The 21937-nt window shown below is 52.5% G+C and overlaps 1 protein-coding gene across 1 annotated transcript in view; it reads left to right on the top strand.

Annotated features, from left to right (window-relative positions):
* The first annotated feature begins 155 nt into the window (after positions 1-155).
* NSG1 (neuronal vesicle trafficking associated 1) overlaps positions 156-21937 on the top strand; it is a 28334-nt gene continuing 6552 nt past the window's right edge. Inside the window, exons 1-4 of the mRNA XM_077301614.1 lie at positions 156-289; positions 395-572; positions 8060-8176; positions 14641-14751. Of these exons, the coding sequence (XP_077157729.1) occupies positions 444-572; positions 8060-8176; positions 14641-14751 (357 nt within the window). The 5' untranslated portion in view covers positions 156-289; positions 395-443. The remainder of the gene's footprint in view (positions 290-394; positions 573-8059; positions 8177-14640; positions 14752-21937) is intronic.

Genomic DNA, 21937 nt, shown 5'->3' with positions numbered 1-21937 from the left:
GGCCGAGCAGCCGCCGCGCGCCCCCCTCCCCGGAAGGCCGCCTGGCCACGCCCCCGCCCCGCCCCGCCCCGCCCGCCGCCCGCGGGCCCCTTTGTGGCGGCCGAGAGGAGGAGGAGGAGGAGGAGAGGAGGAGGCGGCGCCTGCGTCCCCGTCCCCGTCTCCGTCTCCGTCCCCGCCGCTGCCGTCTGCCGCGCCCTTCGCTTCCCTCCGCTCCGCTCCGCTCCGCTCCGCCCGGGGCACGAAGGAGGCAGCGCCGGCGCACCCCGCAGCCCGCAGAGCCGCAGGCCAGGTGGGGGTCGGGCCCCGGGGAGGGGGGCGGGGGCGGGGGCGGTAGGGGGGGGTCCCTGGGCCGCGCCCGCTTTGCAGGCTGAGTCCCCGTCCGTTGCCGTTGCAGGCCGCCCGCCCGCCCGTCCTCCGCCGCCGCCGCCGCCGCCGCCGCCGCCATGGTGCAGCTGGGCAGCCATTTCGGCGAGAAGAGCCCCCCGCAGCCCCCCGCCGAGGACGGCTTCGACACCATCCCGCTGATCGCGCCGCTCGACGCCAGCCAGCTGCAGTTCCCGCCCCCCGACAAGGTAGGCGCGGGGGGGGGAGGGGGGCTGCCGGAGAGGCCTCGGGCGGGCAGGGAGAGGGAGAGGGGCTGGAGGGCGCGGGGGGGGGGCTCTCCAGGGCCCACCGGGAGGCTGGCATCCCTGCATCGCCATGGGCTACGAGGCCACCGAGTTCCCCTTCCCAGCAGCCCTTTTCTCGGGGTGGGGGGGGGGGTGGGGCGCTGATCCTCTGGAGGGCAGCTGGAATTTCAGGGGATCCCCAGGCCCCACCTGGAGGCTGGCATCCCTGGACCTCAGTGAGCTACAACGGCACAAAGCCTGTCCTCCCAAGCAGCCATTTTCTCCGGAGGGGAAGCCGATCTCTGTAGTGGAGCTGGGCAGGCGGGGAGTGGGGAGGGGAGGCTCCAGGCCCCACCTGGAGGCTGGCATCCCTTTGCTGCACCAGTTAGGCGATTCTCAGTGGGGCTTTCCTCCCTCCTCTTTGAAGGGCATGTTGGCCCCCAGGGAGCCCCCCACCCTCTGGACCAAGCTCAGGGGAGGATCCCTCCTTGTTAGGCTTCCAGCGCAGGCAGAGAACAGCCCCCCCCCCCATTTCCCCGTGTCTCTCCTGGGGCTGCGCCAAGGGCGGCCGTGTTTGGGGAGTGCTTCGGAGACCAGGAGCAGTGCTCGGAGGGCCCCTCTTTCCTGGGGCTCAGGGGCACCCCTGGGGCATTCCTGAGGGGCAGAGGGGGCCGGTTGCCTGGGGAGGCTTATTCCTCTGGGAAGGGCCGCCCACTCACCGAATGGAGGGCGGAGGGTGAAGCCAGGGACGCTCCAGCACTTCCGGGCTCTCGAAGGGGAAGCCCCCCCACTGTGCTGGCCGCCATCTCTGGGTCGCTGAGGGGGAACCCAGGCTGCAAGGCCCCAAGGAGCAAGCCGGTCCAAGGAAAGGAGGCCCAGAACCTTGGCTGCTCTCCTGCAGGTGCCAGGCGATTGTCAGCAGCTTTGAGACAGACTCCTTCTGGTAGCAAAAAGCAGGGGACAAAAAAGCCCCTCTTCTTCCCACGTGCTGCCCAAATTCTGTGGGTTCAGAGTAGCCAAACTCTCCCCAGATGCCATTAATTTCCTGATCAAATCCAGAATATGTGAGGGGAATCCAAGTCCTTGAAACTGCCGTAGCCTTCCTGGCAGGCTGTTGCTGGGCGCCTTTGGGCAGCCACCGGCCCGTGTGTACAAACTCTCCGTTAGGGCATGAGTCTGTGGCCCTGACCAGGACGGCCAGGCTAGCCTGATCTCGTCAGATCTCCGCTCCGCAGGGCCAGGCCTGGTGAGTGTCTGGATGGGAGACCACCCCAGGCAGGCAGCCCAGGGTCCTGTGTGGAGGCAGGCTGGGCCAACCTCCTGGGAGGTCTCTGTCCTTGGAAACTTGCAGCGATAAAGAAACAGAGAGCTGTGAAGCCCCCCCCCCCAAGGGCCATCTAACACGGCCCAGGAAATTCACAGCCCCCCATGCCCCACCCTAGTGATCCCTGCAAGAATCCCTCCAGGATCCCTGGGTCCACCTGGCCTGGAGCAAAATTCCTTCCTGGCCCCACAGGGATGGTGAACATCTCAGAAGGGGCCCTCCCTGCCCTCCCGCTCCCCACCCACCTGGATTCACAGCAGGACCCCTTCTGCCCACCACCTCCCAAGGAGGACCCCCTAGCTGTCAGGAAGCCCCTCCTCGTGTTTAGCCCCAAACGCTTTTGATTCTGTTTCCATCCATTGGTTCTGGTTCGACCTTTCAGGGCTCCAGGAAACAATTCCACACCATCCTGTAGGGCAGCCTGCAGGTGCTTGAAAATGGTGTTCCTTCACCTCTCCGTTGAATCTCCAGGCTGAACATAATAATAACATCATCATCAACAACACCTTTATTTTTACAGATCGCCTTTCCCAGTTGGCTCACAGCAAAATGAAACATACAAAGAAAACAGTTGCGGGAGGAAGGAAACAGGCAGAAGGAAGGACGAGGGAGGGGGCAGGCAGGGAGGCCTCCCACCAAGGAGGGCAGAGGAGGCAGGAAGGTGGCGTGTCGGAGCGTGCCCAGCCACCATTCCTCACCCGCAGGGGAGGCAGGAATGCGGGGAACAGGGGTGGTAAGGAGGCACGTGTCCAGGCTCCATTCCTTGCCCTGCCAGGAGGTAGGCATGTGGGGGGGGGGGGCAAGGCAGCTGGCAGAACGTGTTGGGTGATGGGACGACATTTTGCAGCACCCAGGAGTCTGGTGAGAGCATTGCAGGCAGTGTAGAGGGTGCCCATCGACTCTTCCATGGCCTCCCAAGGGCCAGAAGGCCAGGGAGAGTGGGGTGGGGTGGGCTGTATAGAGCTTGTCCAAGTGGCGCTTGGTACTCCCCCCTCCCGGCCAGGAGGCAAACCAGAAGGGTGGGGAGCAGGGCTGATGTGCTGGCATGGCATGGCATGGCTGGTATGGCATGGCATGGCATCTGCCCACCTTGTGGCGGCTCATCCTCCTCAGCCTGAAGAGCCTTTAGACCACGCGGCAGCACTCAGTCTGGCCCAAATTGAAGGAGGGCCATTTTCCTGTGAGGGGGTGTCTCCCAGTGAGGGCCAATCAGAACCCTCGGGGGTTCCCTGATGCATGCCAGCTCCTCTGAGTGGCCCTTGAGGGGAGGTCCCTCCCCCAAGGGCCAATCAGAGGGCCAGCACATTGTCAGAAGCATCCTCCACATTTTATGTGGTATGAAATTAAAAACAGCTTGTATTAATGCAAATAAGTTATTTTTTAACAGCCTTATTGATGGTGGTCAGATTATAACAGCTGAGTCAGTATTTTATGAGAGGGGGTTCTTAGGCAGAGAGGCCTTGTTTTGTATCTATTCCAGTCAGGTTTCTGCCATGGGGTCGAGATGGTTCTGGTCACCCTGATGGATGTTCTCTGGAGGCAGCTGGGCAGAGGCGGTCAATGCTGCTGGTTCTGCTCGATGTTACCACACCGTTTGACATGGCTGCCCACGCGCTTTTTGCTCGCTTGTTCAAGGATCCACAGAACTGCCCTTCAGTGGGTTGCCTCCTTCGTCCACAGTTAAGATCAGAGGGTTACAACCGCGGAGGATGAATTGTGCTACTGCTGCCTCCCTTGTGGAATTGCGGTGGGTGCAGTTCTCTCCCTGACATTATTTGACATCTTGCCCAGCTAGTCCAGAGTAGGGTTGTGTTCTTCGGCCACTGAAGCAGTCATTCAGGCCCAAGGCAACCAACTGGCCACCTCGGGCTTGAAGGGCTGCTTCGGCCCCCACAGCACACAACCCTAGTCCAGAGGCTTTGGCTTGGGCGCCATCAGTAGGCAGGTGACTCGGCTCTTTCTCCTGGTGGGTGGTCAGCCAGATGCCTGTCCGAGCTCACTGGCCCAGGGTCTGGAGGTGGTGACGGAGTGGCTCAAAGCAAGCTGCCCCAAACAGCCCCTTAGAGATGGAGCTCCTCTGGCTGGGGAAGAAGAGCCCGGACCAGAAGGGCCCCTTCCCAGGCTGGATGGAGTGCAATCACCTAGGAACCTGGAGTGATCTTTATTTATTTTTTATTCATTTTATTTATTTATTATTGTATTTATATACTGCCCTCTCCGAAGGCTCAGGGCAGTTTACATGAAACAAGAATGATGCAGGCAGCTGTATCTTATATACTGGGCCTCACAGCAATGTCTGGGGGGGGGGGGTGGACAGCTCCTTAAGAATGGAGGCTCCAGTCGCCAAGGGAGCACAGCGGGCGTTCTTCCCCCTCCGCCAGCCTGTCTCAACTTTTTGACCCTTGAGAAACCCCTGAGACAGTCTTCAGGAAACAAGATCCTGCAGAATAGGGTTGGGGAGCAGAGCTGTGGACACGCCCACCTGGGGCCCCTCCCCTCTCTATCCTCCAGCCCATCATTGGCCCTTTTGGGAGGGGGTGGGTGGGTAGACATAACCATGTATAGTCCTAACACCCAATAAACGTTTAACAAATTTAAAATTACAAAAATTAATTGTACCCAGCTTGCTGGGGGGTAAACGGTAATGACTGGGGAAGGCACTGGCAAACCACCCCGTATTGAGTCTGCCATGAAAACGCTAGAGGGCGTCACCCCAAGGGTCAGACATGACTCGGTGCTTGCACAGGGGATACCTTTTACTCATTTGGAAACCTTCAAGAAACCCCAGGGTTTTATGAAACCCTGGTTGAGAAAGCCATTAGCATGCTATCTGGCCCCAGGACACCTGGGCACTGTAATCCATGCAGCGGTCACCTCAGACTTGATTACAATAACTTGCTCTGTGGGGCCTAACCTTGATGCAGCTGCCCAGGTTCTCACATGGACAATGTGGAGAGCCCACATGAAACCTGATTTATGGCAGCTGCATTGGCTCCCTGTTGAGTTCCAGGCCCTGCTTATCTGAGGGATCACCTTTCTGAACATGTTCCCCAGAGAGCATGGTGGTCAAGCAGCACCAACCATCTGAGGACCACTGGCCTAAACATAGACACTTGGCCTCAACCAGAGCCAGGGCCTTTTCAGCCCTGGCTCCCGATTGGTGGAACAGGCTTCCCTGGGAGAGCAGGGCTCTGGTGGAACCTTCCAAGTTCCGCAGGGCCTTCAAGATAGAGCTTTTCCACTGGGCTTTTCGTTGAAGTAAGTTATAAACCATACTATAACAACTCATGGGTCCCTCTCCCTCCTACCTTCCACCTCCTGATTTAAGAGTTCCTTAGCAAGTTCTGGTCTTTTGATCTTAATGCTTTTGGGGGAGCATAGTGGACATCTCAGCTCCTTCAGCCTTTCCTGGTAGGATTTGCTCTCCAGACTTGCTGTTATCTTTGTTGTCCTCCTCTGGACACACAGAGTTGATCTGAACCAGCAGGTCTCCCTGGAAGTGCAATCCACATGTATACCCATCCAGCCACGGCATTTCAAGATGGCAGCTCTTTTGCTAGCCTTTGTCGCCAGCCTTGTGGAAGGAAACTAGCCAGGCCAGTTCCTTCGTTTCATGATTCAGTGAGGTAGGAGGTGGAGGGGTGTGGTCATTATGGGGGGGGGGGTGGCTAAGAACTGAAATTCTCCATTCCTTTCAGGTCCATCAAACCTGACAGGCCTTTTGCAAGAGTACAATAACCAGAAGTGTACAATGTATAATTATGCGCTTATTAGTCATTAGTCCTGCACTCCAGTGTAGGAGTAAGCAGGAAGAATGAGAAACGCCACACTGCAGAACAAGGTTTCTGCTGGATTCCGTTGATTGGGTGTCGCTTGTAAAGTCTGAGGCTGCAAAAGGAAAAGGAAAGAAATCCTCAGAAGGCATTGGGTTGGGTGCTTTGGCCGCTGAAGCACCCAGCCCTAATTAGAAGCGCATCTGCTTGGTGCCTTGCAGGGTTCTGTGGCTCAGAAACTGAGTCCTTTTGGGCTGAAAAAGCTCTGGCAGAGAAGTGAGCATAGGAAGGGGCAAGCCCCTGCCCTGTTGCAGTTGTGCTCGTTGCGCCTCTTGGGGGTGGCCGGGGGGGTCTGATCCTGCCCATGGCCTGAGCGGAGTCACTGTGCTGCTCTGGAGCAACAGAACAACGTTTTCGTTCAGTGGCACTAGGAAGTTTAATTCTGAGCATGAGCTTTCGTGTGCATGCACACTTCTCCACATTGATTCAGCAGAGTAGCTGTGCTGCCCTGACCCAACAGGCCCATGTTTGAATCCGGCAGTGCCCGGAAAGCCCACAAAGCTCAGTTCTGGGGGTGCTGAGCATGCTGCAAGCCTCTACCCAGAATTAAACATGGTTGGTCTGAAAGGTGCTCCTAGACTCCCACTTTGTTCTGCACATGGTTTGGTTAGGGGGACCTTGGAATCTGTTTGAATATAACTCTTCATGCAGAGAGAGCACTTTAGACCTTTACAGTCTCTCTCCCATCTGAAAGATTGGGGGAGGGAGTTGAGCAGGGGGAAAATCTTATCAGAGTCCTCCTGGTGGGCTCATGGCCAGGATGAGGTTTGACTCTGGATGGCTGGATTCATGGTGCAGCTTCCTGAACAGTTTGCTGCAGTAGCTATTGGGTGACCTGGAATCTCCCTCTAGCTTTCAGATAACGGAGCATAAAGCTAGTGCTATTTCCCATACAATCTTAAATGCAATATATCAGTAGAGGTTTAATATGAATCTTGTGTTTGTAAACAGGGAACAGTCCAAAATAGAGGAAGCTGCATTTGCTGCTGTTGGAGAAAGAACCACAATCCATAGAACAGGTGGCCTACAAGAGCCATGGCCTGGGTGGTGTTCCCCCAACACCTTCTTCATGCTGTACCCAGCACCGGTGCCTTTCCCCATTGCTTACATTCAGGCACTGAAAGTCTCCAAGGCAGAGACTTCAGTGCACAGCAGAAGCATGTGTCTATATCCCCGTCCTAATATAAGTGAGGTCTTTAGGGTCCTTAACAGTGGCCTAACAATGTGGCAATTTAAGGGTGGGAATTTGGCAGGTAACTATATCAGATCCTTCAACTTCACGGCTTGATGTGCCTGGGAAAGGAGACTGGCTCGGTGGAAGGGCATCCGTGGAAATTGTTCTGGGGTGGGGGAAATCTCTGTTAATTTTAACTGCAGATCCACTGATGCAGGTCAGTAAATTCAGGACTGAGGGGGCCAATCAACCCCCCATTAGAATCAAAATCATAGAATTGGTAGGGGATCTTGAGGGTCATCTAGTCCACCCCCCTGCACAATGCAAGAAATTCACAACTGCCTGCTCACCCACAGTGACCCTAATTCTATGCCTCCCCAAACCCCCAGAATCCTTGGTCAGTTGGCCTGGAGGAAATTCTCCTCCTGATCAGCATTTCCCTGGGCATGCAGGAAAGGGCCACAAGAGCCAAGCACAGACACAGTCCTTTCCGGCCACCCTCTCACCATCTGCCCAAGGGACACAGATGTACAGAGAGCTGAGTTAAGCATCTCCAAATGCAAAGACAGAAAGTAGTACGGTCTCTGTAATTGGCCACATCTGATGTAGAGCATAAGAGTGGGGACCTCTAATCTGGAGAACTGGGTTGGATTCCCCACTCCTCCTCCACAGCTGGGAGACCTTGTGACAGCCACAGTTCCCTCAGAGCTCTCTCACCCCCACTTACCAAACAGGGTGTTTGTTGTGGGGAGGAAAAAGGAAGTTGATTGTAATCTGCTTTGAGAGTTCTTTGAGTAGCGTACAAAACCCAGCTTTCTTTGTCTTCTACCTGCCTGCCTGTGAAACTGGTGAGGAGAACATTTGGAGCCAGCATGTCAGGAACTTCTCCCACGGAAGCTGAGGAGAAACCTCTCTGTGCACCTCATGTTTGTGTCTCGCCAAAGGGAATTAAACATCAAAGGTGGACTCCTGATTTGGGCAGCTTCCCAGAAGTGACATGAGCCAATGAACTTGTGGCACCTGGCTAGCAATGCAGATGGATCCGTCCTTCTCCCCTCAGGCTTCTTGGCTGCCATGATCTCTCTTATTAATTGGTCTCCTGTTGATGTTCCTTGAAAAGGTGGTGGTCAAGACAAAAACGGAATATGAACCCGACCGCAAGAAAGGGAAATTCCGCACTCCTAAAATAGCCGAGTTCACAATCAGCGTCACCGAAGGTGTCTCAGAACGGTTCAAGGTAAGTCTTACTCTTCTTCTGGCGCAAAAGGTTTCCCAGCTCTGGGCTGGGAAATTTTGGAGATAGAGGCTGAGGAGGGTGGGGCTGGGGGAAAGGAGGGAGTTCAGTTGGGTCCGCCTTCCGAAGCGGCCATTTTCTCCATGTGAACTGATCTCTGTCTCTTGGAGATCTAATCTCATGAGATCTTCAGCCACCCCCTGGAGGCAGGTGACCCTCACTGGGACTCGGACAGGCTGCTTCCACATAAAAATCCAGACAGAAGGCCTTTCTTGAGTGCTTAAGATACTTCCTCTCCCCATATCAGTCACCTTGTGAGGGGCCAGTGGGGCTGGGAGAACCAGGACTGGCCCAGGTTTGCCCACCTGGCTGCCTGTAGAGGAGGCGGGGGGACCAAGCCCAGTCCTCCAGTTCAGAGTCCTCTTCTGGCCCGTTCAGGGAGGTCTGCAGGCACCCCTCCCCTCCTCCGCTCCCTCCTCCACTCACAGGCCAGAGCTCTCGCTTGGCCACTTCACTCCCGAGTTCTGAAGCATTTCATAGCACAAGACAGGACCAAACCCAGAATCCCTGAACACACGTGGTGGCCGACTGTCTCCCACAAGAGGAAGAAGGACGAAGCGGTCAGAGATGCCGCCTGTCTCACCACAAGCACACTGGACTGCTGGATTTCCCGTGTTCCAGGTGAGTTGACCATCCAATTGGTTTTGTTTGCACTGAGCGGCTGCAGGTACCGGCACCCGAGTTCCCCAGCACTGAGCATGCCCAAGGACGGTGGCTGCTTCCAAGAGGCCTGCCGCCAGGGCCCTCAGCAAGGAGTGCTTAGACGAGCCCCAAGTGGATGGGAGTTCATGGGCAGGGCTTGACGGCTGAGTGTGATGTGGGGGTGATCGAATGGTCTGTGGGGATAATTGCGGTCGTGCAGTAAGAGAAGGGGCCAGCAGGATTTACTTGGACTGGGTGAGAATGCACATGTGTGAAAAGCCAACTTGCTCCCTTTTCGAAGATGAGATGTCATCGCAAATGTTGTCAAATATGTAGGCAGCTAAACATGCATGGTTGAAAGAATGAACATGTGCAACCAGCCACGCCAGCAATTCATGCTGCATGCAGCATCTTGGCCCATCATATCCTCCACAAATCTGTTGTTAGACACCCCTGCTCTTTGTGCAAAGAGAGTGCATCCTGTCAATGGAACCACGCAGGCTTCTTCGTGGAGCTCAGCCCAGGCGCATGGTCGCCCTTCAAGGGCCTTGGCAACCTGGCAGATCCAAACTAATCCAGGAGGTGGAGACGCCCAGGCTGGCAGGTGGGGCAGCCGGGGTTCTTCAGGGAAATGGCTGCAGAACTGCAAAGCCGACCCCCCAGCCCTTCTGAGCGAGCTTTGAACTCCCAGAGAAATCTCCGCTGCCCCCCATGCTCTCTGCAGTGTGCTGCAGCCTCCCACATCCGCCTCAGACTTCTCCCCTCCCACTATTGATCCGTTGCCATGGTGACACCGTGACCTTCTCCATGAAGGCAACACGATTCCACCAACAAGATTCACAATTCACTTTTTAAAAATGTCACGTAGGAGAGCAATGAAGCATGCTTCCGGCATCCACGAATGTGAACAGGTGGCTGAATCATGCAAGGAAGAAGAGAGTGAGAGCTGTCAGTAGAAAAGCCACCCTGAGACCACCCTCTCCCCCGAAAGAGCCACTCAAACACCTGTGAAGGAGAGACCTGGAGCAGGGCGTCTCGAGGACTGGGGAACAGGTGTGCCAAGTGCAGCAGGAATTCCATTGGGATGAGCTCAGATGCAGGCCCCTGTGTGGCTCTCTGGCTGGGCGAGCAGATTAAAGACCAAAGCCAGACTCCTTGGGAACCATGTCTGCAGCCTTCTTGCAATCCAAGGAGGCCCATTCACCAAAGGAAGACTTCTTGGGCTGGAGGGATGCTTCATCTATGGCTGTGTGGAGAGGTACAACACAAGCCTCAATGTTCTGCCATTGCCGAGCCATGCTCTTTTAGCACTTTCACGTGCATGGAGGAATTCACTTTCAGTCGACTTCTGATACACTACTGGAATGCACAAGGAGGCACCATTGTTTGCAAGTGGATTTCCCAAAGTGAAATCAAGTTGCAAAGTTCCTCGAATGTGGATTGGGAGTGCATGATGCAGCATGTGTGAACGCACCCACTTCAGGAGGCGGGAGGCGAGAACACAGTGCTGGCATCGGCCCACAGCTGTGCCTCTGCAGCCTTAGGCGGGAAGGAGTGCTGCTGGGGCTAGGACCAGCCCTGCCAGGGCTGAGGCTGACACATCTTGGCAACAAAGCGGCCACTGCTGTGGGGCTCTTGCCAGAAGCAGCTGCCCGTGCTCCTGCAGCCTTGCCTGTGCCTGAAGCAGGCTCCATGTCATCGAGGGCCACCTGCCCAGGGGACTCACTGCGGAGGTGGGCAGTGCAAGCCAGCATCCCCTTCTTTGCTTGTTACACTTCGGGCGATAAGAATCAAGGAAGTCATGAAACCATTTTGGTGCCAGTTTTCAAATGCAACTATTACAGATGGGGTAAAGATATGGAATTAGGGTTGCCAGGAATCCCCTTGACCATCAGTGATAAGGGGGCAGGGTTGACAGATTCAGGGTGGAAATTCCTGAACATTTCGGGATGGAGCCTGGGGTTGACAGGGACCGCAGTGGGGTGAAATGCCACAGCGTCCACCCCACACAGCATCATGTTCTCCAGTGGGTCTCATCTCTGTGGCCTGGAGAGGAGCTGGAATTGCAGGGAACCCCTGGTTCCCACCGGGAGGTTTGTTGGTTTATTTATTAGATTTTTATGCCGCCTTCCCATATGACTCAGGGCGGTTTACATATAACTTTATGGGGTGGTACATGGAAGGACCTAAACATAGAACATAGTCAGAAATAACATTAACAATAATCCAACAGTGGTTTAAATTAACATGATTTCAATGTTTTGATCAACAATGTGGTGCAGGGTGGTAAGGCAGCAGACATGCAGTCTGAAAGCTCTGCCCATGCGACTGGGAGTTCAATACCAGCAGCCAGCTCAAGATTGACTCAGCCTTCCACCCTTCCAAGGTTGGTCAAATGAGGACCCAGCTTGCTGGGGGGGGGGGGGTAAACGGTAATGACTGGGGAAGGCACTGGCAAACCACCCCGTATTGAGTCTGCCATGAAAACGCTAGAGGGCATCACCCCAAGGGTCAGACATGACCCAGTGCTTGCACAGGGGATACCTTTACCTTTAATATAACATAACAGGAATGACAACTTAGAAGAAACCCCCAGAGAGGTCAGACTGGTTCAGGTTTGTGGGGAGGGGACCTGTGGATGTTATGCGGTGTGAAATGGCTCAGGGTCATCAAAGAGCTACAGAGGTACAAAGAGTTACTACAGAGTTATAGAAGGCACAAGAGGTTTACACACAGACACAAAGATGGAGACTCTCTGATCAACCTGCAAACATGGCAGAGACCAGGGGACTGATCCTGACAGTACCATAAAACACAGCTAGCAGAAATAAAACAGGATTGTGAAAACCAGGCCTAGGCCATAAAAGGGATATAAAAGGTTATACAAACAACATACTACCAGGGCAAAATGGGGTTACTTCGGCTATCAATAAATCAATAAATCATGGCAGAGATCAGAGGAGCTGATCCTGACATTCTGCCCCCCTGATATCAACTTCCCCCCATCTTTAAGCCCCGCCCACGGTGCAGCGCGCCACGGACTAAATAATTGACTAAGGGCTGTGTGGGAGGTGTTAGGGTGGGCCCCGTCCGGGATAAAAACTCGAAGCAGCCAATCAGAAGCCGCGAAGCGGCTCCTGATTGGCCCCTCCGAGTGTCCATCTCGCTCCAAGCAGCCAACGGGGTGCCACGCGAAGCGAAGCTCAGCTCCCCGTTGCCTGCTTTGCCCGGCCACGGAATCACCACATCGACTGACTGGCAGCCGATGCGGTAAGTCCTCTGCGGGGCTGTGCTGCCTTCTCCCGGCCGCTCCAGCGCCCAGGAGAAGCCTACGGAGAGATGCCAGTGGGCCCCCCCCCCCGGGCTGCACCGCCTTCTCCCGCCCGCCCTAGCGCCTATTTTATTCAACTTTAAAATGGGCTTTATTCCTAGTACAACTAATAATCCAACAGTGGTTTAAATTAACATGATTTCAATGTTTTGATCAACAATAATATAACATGAATGACAACTTAGAGAGAGACCCCCAGAGAAGTCCGACAGGTTCGGGTTTCTGGGGAGGGGACCTGTGGATCTTCTTGGGTTGGTCAGTCTCAGGGGAATGCCTGGTGGAGAAACTCCCTTTTGGCATCCCAAACCTTACAAACTGCCTGAAATATTTAATACATGCTTTGAAAACCGGCCTTTCTAAAAACTTTAGGGCTTTCTAAAAACTGAAATTCAGGGATGGGTGTCTCAGCGGTAGAGTGGGAGGGGAGAGCAGATGCTTACTCCCTCCCTCCGAATTGTTTGTTTGATCCAGTCTTTCCCCTGTGCTTATCTTGGAGGAAGACAGGCAGCTGGTCTCATTTCCCCCGCTGCGGGGCCAGGCAGAGCGGCCTAGAGTAGCCCCTGGGGTGTGGTGGAAGGGTAGGCCTTTCCCTGGCAGGCCCCATGCCGCCTCGGGGCCTCCAGAATGCTTTTGGCCTCCAATGGAGCCCCACGATGATGATGTGGGGAGGCTGAGGCCTAAAATAGGGCCCGGGTGAGTATTCTGAGGAAAAGCTTCAAGACTGCATCTCATGAGGGCTCCCATGGAAAGCAATGCCAGGCCTGTGAGGGCAGCTCTGGGCCACTCTGAGATGGGTCCGAGGGAGCTGAGCCAGAAGCAAGCTGTCAGGTTGCACTGGGATAAGCGTGGCTGATGTCAGGCGAACCACGTTGCTTGGAATATTACTTGCCGATGATCACTCTGGGATTACGTGCCGGCCGTGGGGATGTTGGGTTGCGCTGCTAAGGAACGGTGCACGGGAGAGAGGCGGTGGTTAGGTGTTGTCCCTCTTGGGATGCCCTGGCTGCTCGGTGCAAGGGGATGTGGTGGTGTGCCCTTAAAAAGCAGAGGGAGGGAAGGGGGGGGGGGGAATCTGCACTTTTCCAAACTGGAGCCCTTTTCTGTCGGAAACACAGATATCCTAAAATGGCCATTTCATGTTCTCATGATAGATTTTAAGCTTTGATTTCAGATCTCGTGGCCTTTTAGGAAGCAGCATGTGGGTTCCTGTCTGGGCCATACCCTGCAGCAGGCAGCTCAAGAGGAAAGGAGAACATCTCAGTCCCCTTTCTCTTGACAGGGCAGGGGGACTTTCCTCCTGGGTCCTTCTGAATTGGGAGCCATTGACCCAACAGCTACAACAATATCATGTCAAAGGAAGCCTGTTAGAATTTGAAATGTTTATTATCAAGGTTTTGCAGATGCCATGCTGACTTTGGTAGCCATGTACACAGAAACAATCCTCAGGGATCCTTCAATTTTGCACATTATGTGAAGAATGGTTTTTGATAACAACAGAGTGCTGTTAGATGGCACGAGGCAAGAGTATGGGAGTAATCTGGTGCACATCCGAAGGGGCTCTCATTTATTAATCCATTTGTTTATTCATGTTGATATTTATTTAGATTTATTTCCCACTGCTATCAGTTGTCGTCTCAGGTTGGGTTACCATCATAAAAAGCATCAAACCCCACATAGATTAAAAATATTAAAAGGGAGGATGAAGGCAACTGTAGAACATGGACCGAAGACTAAAACCCTGTGTTAAGAATTCTGCTAGGCATTGTGCTCTTGCTTGCATCAAGCTACACAACAGGGCTGTGTTGGGTGACATATTCTGCTTGGCTTACTGAGGCAGGTGTATAAAACAGGATGCTGCCCTGGACGGACCATGAGTCTGATCCAGCAGGGCTGTTATTTCGTTCTTAAGGCTGAATTAGATGTGCCTTGAAGTGATTTTGCAAGCTACTTCCAGAGCAGCATTCGTTCACCCTAAGTTCTTGAAGGATTTAAAATTGGGTGAAGCCAGCCTTGCTTAAGGACCCAACATACAAACTGTCTGGAGAGCTGCTGGTGTGCACAGAGGGTCACTCATTTTGCCTGAATGAAGTCCTGAGTTCAATTCTGGCATCTCCAACAAGGAAGGAATGTGGCTGCCAGATGTAGCCAGCCGTGCTCAGAGGGGAGGGCTTGATGGGCGTGGTCAAGGCAGAACCCCTTTGTTTTCACTGGAGGTGGTTTTATGGTGACCCATAAATAAATTAATGACCTCCAGGTCTCATGGCTTCTTTGATGGAGTCCATCCATCTCAGGTTTCCTGCTGCCTCCCACTTTTCCCAGCATCATCATCTCGCCTTCTCATTATGTACCCAAGGTTCCTTGCCCTCTGTATGTGTGTGGAGAGAGATACAAGGTAGAATTAATAGTAAATTGCATTTTTTTTGTCTGTTTGCAGGTAACCGTCTTGGTCCTTTTTGCCCTTGCCTTCCTTACTTGTGTTGTATTTCTGGTTGTCTACAAGGTTTACAAGTATGACCACACCTGTCCGGAAGGCTTTGTCTTCAAGGTAAGTATATAGATGGGCTTTTTAACAAAATGACAGATATGGTTATTGTGTGGCCTTAAATTATATGAAAAGGAAAGGCTGAAGAGTCATCTTGGAAGTGAAGGAGGATTTGAGATGCGGGAGGGGGGGGGGCGGGAGGTCATGCACTAAACCGCTAGTGGATTTCAGGCAAGCAGAGCAGAAGTAGGGCTCCCAGGTGGGGGGCAGGGTATCTTGAGAGCCAGCTTGGTGGAGTGGTTAGGAGTGCAGACTTTTCATCTGGTGAGCAAGGTTTGATTCCACTCTCCCCCATATGCAGCCAGCTGGGTGACCTTGGGCTGGTCACAGCACTGAGAAAACTGCTCTGACCAAGCAGGAATCTCAGGGCTCTCTCAGCCTCACCCACCTCACAGGGTGTCTGTTGTGGGGAGAGGAAAGGGAAGGCGAATGTAAGGCGCTTTGAGACTCCTTCGGGTAGAGAAAAGCAACATATAAGAACCAACTCTTGTTGTTGTTGTTGTTGCTTGTGTTCTGGTCATCCAAGGACAATTCTTGGAAAGGCTGAAATGTGCAGGTGGTCAATTTCTGAGAGCATTTCTGTTGGTTAGTCCTTCTGCCTTTGAATAAACAGTTGCTGCCAGTGTTTCTTCTGGACTCTTCCCCGATGAGAGCTTGACTGTTTCTAGAAGCGGTGGAGTCACAAAGAGGGCCCCTCCTGCTTATGCCTGGAACAAGCCAGCCAGGGCTCAAAGGCTCCCTGCTGAAAGGGTCTGGGGCAGCCCTAGTCCTGCACCTCAGTGCCAGAGGGTGGCTTGAAATATGAGGACCAAGGAGGCTCCATCTCTGGCCCTCTTCATGAGTAGGAAGGGAGGTGCCCAGCAGTGACCTTCTCTGCCTAGTCCATGTTGGTCCTGCCTTTGCCTTACCCTCACGATGGCCCTTATGCCCAGGCCAGACGTGTGAGGGAGGGTGGCTGGGTCCAGGTCACCCAGGGGCAGGAACCGGGTGGCAGAGCACAACTCTACGCGGCAGTGGTCTCAGTGCAGCTGGAAGTAGTCATCTGCTGGGGGAGGGGGAGAATAGAAGCTCCGGGGTCAGCCCGTCCACGTTCAGTGCCTGTGCGGCATGAGACGGGGCTCCAGCACAGGACACCTGGAGGGGGGGGGAGGGAGGCCCTCTGTGTCATCTGGAGTAGAACTGTTGCTTCTCCTAAGAGCCTGCACAACTCTGCACAGGGAGAAACACCAAGAAGGTGTACAGGAGAGAAAGTGGTGCCCCAAAGCTGAGTGTCACGGAATGCTGGGAAAACTTACTTGTGATTCCCGCCTTCAATATCAACTGAAGTAATTCATGAAATTTGCAGTGTCCCAGGATAGACCATTGGACAGCTGCAGGCAGACACCAGGACTATCTGAGATTATACTGGGAGAAGGCTGCAGCCAGTGAGGGAGTTTCCCCACCCACCAAAATTCTCCCTGTGCCACAAATAAGGCCATGAGGCTGCATTTTGCAGATGACTTGTTTGAAAATTTAATGCTTTCTATATTATGTACTTTGTAGTCTGCTTTTCTTGCTGGGACTCAAGGCGGATTACAAAAATTAGTTCAAAAGGACGGAAGACATAATCAACATTGTACTAAGAGTGTTTTACTAAGTTAGGAAACTGCACAAATAGAAACAATGAAAAATGTGATTTGAATGCAAAAACTGGATTACAGAAAAGCAAGAACAAGCACTACCATGAGCAAGAGCCCCAGCATACATTCCGAAAAATGTCTGTTTTAAAAAGAGAAATAGTTGAGAATGTAGGCATTATTTTCATGCTGAAATGATGACAGATGGTTGAAGTCCAATGTCAGCATGGTCTGTAGCTAAGTTCACGGCCGATCAGCATGGGGGACTTTCCCCTCCACATCAGTGATAGGGATTGTGCCTTCCAGGCTCCTTAAGGCAATCTCTGTGGGCAACGGGGAGGATTGCTCAAATGAGCTCCTGGTCCGTGAGGCTGGAGATGGAGAGGGACCCTTCCCTGATGCATCCACTGGAGCTTTACAGTGCATAGCTCTTAAAACTGATACTCCATGGGTTGCTTTATGAGGATTGGAGATGAATTCCCAGGTGAGTCCTGCCTCCCTGCCAAGCAGCCGACTAGTGGGATTTCCAGCTCCCAGGGTGGTGAGAGCACTACATTGACACGGTCAGGATAATGCAGCTCTGTCTTCAAATGGCTTTTGTACTCGGAGGAACTTGAGGAAGACCGAAGAGTCAGTGCAGGGTCTGATGGTGTGAAATGCTGCACCAGGGCCACATGTTCATGCTCTTTTTTTCCTTTTTCTGGATCCTGGCCCATAACCAACACTTACTGACAGAGTGGTCAGTCAGTGTTGGGTATCTTTAGGAATATTCAGTATCTTTAGGAATATTCTCATTTGTAAAACAAAAGGAGGACATCCTGATGTTTGGTACTCCTTCTCCCACAATCCCTGGAGACAGGATATTGGGTCATCTTCTTCCTGTTCCTGAGGAGAGGAGTATCTTCTCCAGATCTTTTCCTGACTCTTCTGTATGTGCAGACTGGGAAGGAGCAGTGATTACCTTTGGGCCTTTCTCTCAATCTGGACAACCTTCTCACCAGTTGTCCTTCCGCAGAGACGGTGTCCACCATCCAGCATTTGTTTGGTGTAGTGGCTCGCCACGGCACTGATAAAACTGTTCTGATCCAGCAGTGATATCAGCGCTCTCTCAGCCTCACCCACCTCCCTCACAGGGTGTCTGTTATGGGGAGAGGAAAGGGAAGGAGATTAGAAGCCGCTTTGAGCCTCCTTCGGGTAGGGAAAAGCGGCATATAAGAACCAACTCTTCTTCTTCTTCTTGTTGACACGTAGCTTTCTCATCAACATCGAAAAGAGCCAACTGCCACTGGCCACAGTAGCGGCTCACTCAGGAGTAGACTCCGTGTGCATGAAGCTCTGCTGGTTGTTTCCTCCAGGTCAGTGGACCTAATGTTTCTGACCCAGCTCCTGAGCTCCATGATTGCAGCCATGGCCAGTGACCCATGGGCTTGAGCACACGCCAGGGAATTTCCTCACCTGCAATCAATTGCCTGCAGTTGCAGAGTTCCTTTTGTTGAACTCTCTCTTCGTATCTGATCAAAGGCAGAGAGATCAATTCAGAGACAAGCTTACTGATCACCACAGATGGGAGCCTCTTGGGGTGAGGTCAGATCCAAGGACCATGGGTGGCTTCAGATCAGACCACAAGAATAATTTTCCTGGAATGAAGGTTAGTTTCCCTTGTGCTGAAATTCCTCCTGGAAGCCAAGGCTCATTTCAGCCGCCAGAGAGGTATGCAATTCTGGAAGCTTCAGTCAGAAAGGTTCTTAGCATCTCTGTGAGAAGAGTACTAGAAGGTGTCTCCAATGCCCAGGCCAGTTGGCTCAGCTGGACTTGCCTGGATCAAGGTGAGTGGTCTCCGTCCTAGCTTCTCTTTGAACAACTGACTTGGTTCAGCCAGCCCTGCGTAGACCTCTTTGCCTCTCCCCTCAGAGCCAAGATTTCTTTCCTCATTACACCTGTCCCCAAGTGGGAGAAGACAGATGCACTCCTCTCTTGAGTGCCTGGCCAACATACGTTGTGCCTTCCCTCTGATCCCAACGGTCTCCTGGGCTCCGAACAAACTCAAGAGGGAGAGGACAGATCATTCCAGCCTTCCAAGATGTTTCTAGACAGTCTGTCCCAGGCTCTGCTATGCTACCTGGATCCAGCATGGCTGCACCTGACTGCCTGGAGATTGAGGGGCAAGGTCTGGTAGATCTAGGGTTTTTGGAGCCAGTGGTGAAGACTGTGCTGACAGGCAGACAACCAGCAACGAAAAAGATCTATCACTGCGCCTGGAAGGCCTTCATCAGATGGTGCCAAAGGAAGCACAAGACTCCAGCTGAGATGGATGCCCCCCCCCCCCAGGGCTAACACGCTCCATAGGCAGGATCTTTTTTTCCCCATCTTCACCCAACAGCGGGCCTATTGCCTCATTTACCTTACATTTGCTCCTCACGTACCTGAACAAGCTTTTCTTGTTATAGCGGGCTCTTCTGACCAGTCTCAGCTCACTCCCAGCTTTGGCCTCTCTGATGGCTGACCTGCAGATGCGCTTCTTTAGGGGTCTTCCCTCCATTTCTTGAACGTTTCCGTTTTCTCCCGTGTTGTTGTTGTTAGGTGCAAAGTCGTGTCCGACCCATTGCGACCCCATGGACAATGATCCTCCAGGCCTCCCTGTCCTCTACCATTCCCCGGAGTCCATTTAAGTTTGCACCGACTGCTTCAGTGGCTCCATCCAGCCACCTCATTCTCTGTTGTCCCCTTCTTCTTTTGCCCTCGATCGCTCCCAGCATTAGGCTCTTCTCCAGGGAGTCCTTCCTTCTCATGAGGTGGCCAAAATATTTGAGTTTCATCTTCAGGATCTGGCCTTCTAAGGAGCAGGCAGGGCTGATCTCCTCTAGGACTGACCGGTTTGTTCGCCTTGCAGTCCAAGGGACTCGCAAGAGTCTTCTCCAGCACCAGAGTTCAAAAGCCTCAATTCTTTGACACTCGGCCTTCCTTATGGTCCAACTTTCGCAGCCATACATTGCAACTGGGAAGACTATAGCCTTGACTAGACACACTTTCGTTGGCAGGGTGATGTCTCTGCATTTAGGATGCTGTCAGATGCAGATACCTTTATTGGCATAAGATTTGATATACAAAATTTAAAACAGAAACAAATTCCAGGCATAGACATATGAACAACAATAATAAGGCCGTAGTCGTATAGCCGATCTACAGCAGAGACAGATTAGTTCTCGAGATAATTGACACGATTTTAGCAAGGTCCACTATCTGAGAAGGCTCCTTTACAGTAAGCAACATCTTCACTAGGTGCTTCTCATCGATGCACAGATACTTCAGTTTTCCCATAAAACCCTCCAGATAATGATGGAACATCTGAAATTTGGGGCAGTTGAATAATAGGTGGGATGCTGTCTAGATTTGCTATAGCTTTCCTCCCCAGGAGCAAGCATCTTTTAATTTCTTTGCTGCAGTCCCCATCTGCAGTGATCTTGGAGCCCAGGAAAATAAAATCTGTCACTACCTCCATTTCTTCCCCATCTATTTGCCAGTAATTGAGAGGGCCAGATGCCATGATCTTCGTTTTCTTGATGTTGAGTTTCAAGCCAACTTTTGCACTGTCCTCTTTCACCCGCATCAAAAGGCTCTTTAGTTCCTCTTCGCTTTCTGCCATTAGAGTGGTATCACTGCATATCTGAGGTTGTTGATATTTCTAGTACTCGGAATAAAGAGAATAGCAACTTGGAATAAAGAGAATACAGCCAGTCCTGAAGAGGATAAGGAGATTGACCACACTAGGTAGCCTCTGCAGACAGTTTGGAAAAAGACTCAACGGCGAAGAGCGAGACAGTTCTCGGGGCCTTTGGAGCTACAGAATAGATTTCAGGCCCTTGCAGAGGAGGTGCAAGGGTCAACAAGGGAAGAGGTCCCAAAACAAAGTCTAAGACAAAGGGAAGAGGCCACGGGGACAGAAGGAAATGGAGTTGAGAAGAAGAAGAAAAAAGGAGAGTACTGGTAATTGGAGACTCCCTGCGAAGATCGCCATGTGGCTGGGCCCGACCCCCTAACCCAAGAGGTGTGTTGCTTGCCAGGGGCGAAAATTAAAGATGTTTCAGAACGGCTGCCCAGACTCCTCAAATCTACAGATCACTACCCATTTGTGATGGTCCATGTGGGAACGAATGACTTGTCCCTGAATACCATCACTCCTATTAAAAAATACTATCAAGATCTGGGGAGGAAGCTCAAACAAATGGGGGCACAAGTCATATTCTCTTCAATCTTGCCTGTCAAGGGAAGAGGAATGTGTCGGGAGAGGAAGATAATGGAGGTGAATCACTGGCTGCGTAGTTGGTGCCAGCAGGAGAGATTTGGTTTCTGGGACCATGGGATAGGCTTTCTTGAAGAAGGCCTACTAGCACCTGATGGACTGCACTTATCGAAACTGGGGAAGAATGTGTTTAGCAGGAACCTGGGGAGATTCATCAGGAGAGCTTTAAACTAAAGCCACAAGGGGAAGGAGACGATCAACATAGGGAGTGTATGGAAGGAGACGGATCGGGGGCAGCCCAACCGGCAAGGCCATCTCATAGGGAACCAAAAGTAAAAGGATTCAGATGTCTTTATACTAACACCCGAAGCATGGGCAATAAGAAGGAAGAGCTGGAACTTCTCATGATGATGGAAAGGTATGATCTAGTAGGCATCACAGAAACTTGGTGGAATGATTCTCATGACTGGAATGTAATGGTGGATGGATATGAACTGTTCAGAAAAAACAGAATAGATCGAAGAGGTGGAGGAGTGGCACTGTATGTGAGGAAAGGGCTTACCTGTCAGGAAATTCTAGTGAAAAAGAGCATATCTACAGTGGAAAGCATCTGGGTGAAAATAAGTGAGGGGAAAACAAACAGTGTGGTGGTTGGTGTCTGCTACCGACCGCCTGACCAATGAGAGGATGTGGATGCTGCACTTTGTGAACAGCTTGAGAAAATATCCAAGCGGCAGGACCTTGTCATCATGGGTGACTTCAATTTCCCAGATGTGTGCTGGGAAACAAACTCTGCGAAGCGTCCTCAGTCATGCAACTTTCTGACCTGCCTGGCTGACCATTTCATTTATCAAATGGTAGATGAACTCACAAGAGGTTCAGCCATACTGGACTTAATACTGACCAACAGGCAAGAGTTGGTGGATGAGGTGAAGGAGGTGGGGACCCTAGGGGGAAGTGACCATGTCCTCATAGAATTCCTTTTGAGATGGGGAGCCAAGGAAGCTTGTAGCCAGACGCGGATGTTGGATTTTCGTAGGGCAAAATTTAATAAACTCAGAGACATGATGAGTGTCATACCATGGATGAGAATGCTGGAAGGGAAGGGAGCATGTGAAGGGTGGGTGCTACTCAAACAAGAGCTATTGCATGCTCAATCAATGACTATCCCAGAAAGACGAAAACACTGCAGGAGCAGTATCTGGATTTTCAGATAGTTAAGTGGATAGGGAATTGGTTAGAGAACTGCACTCAAAGTGCTGTTGTCAATGGTGTTTCATCAGACTGGAAAGAGGTGAGTAGCGGGGTACCTCAAGGCTCGGTGCTTGGCCCG

Source organism: Paroedura picta, chromosome 10 (assembly GCF_049243985.1).
Source record: "Paroedura picta isolate Pp20150507F chromosome 10, Ppicta_v3.0, whole genome shotgun sequence".
NCBI classification, from domain to species: domain Eukaryota; kingdom Metazoa; phylum Chordata; class Lepidosauria; order Squamata; family Gekkonidae; genus Paroedura; species Paroedura picta.
Note: the sequence above shows the minus strand (reverse complement) of the source record. Positions and strands in the feature narration are given on the sequence as shown.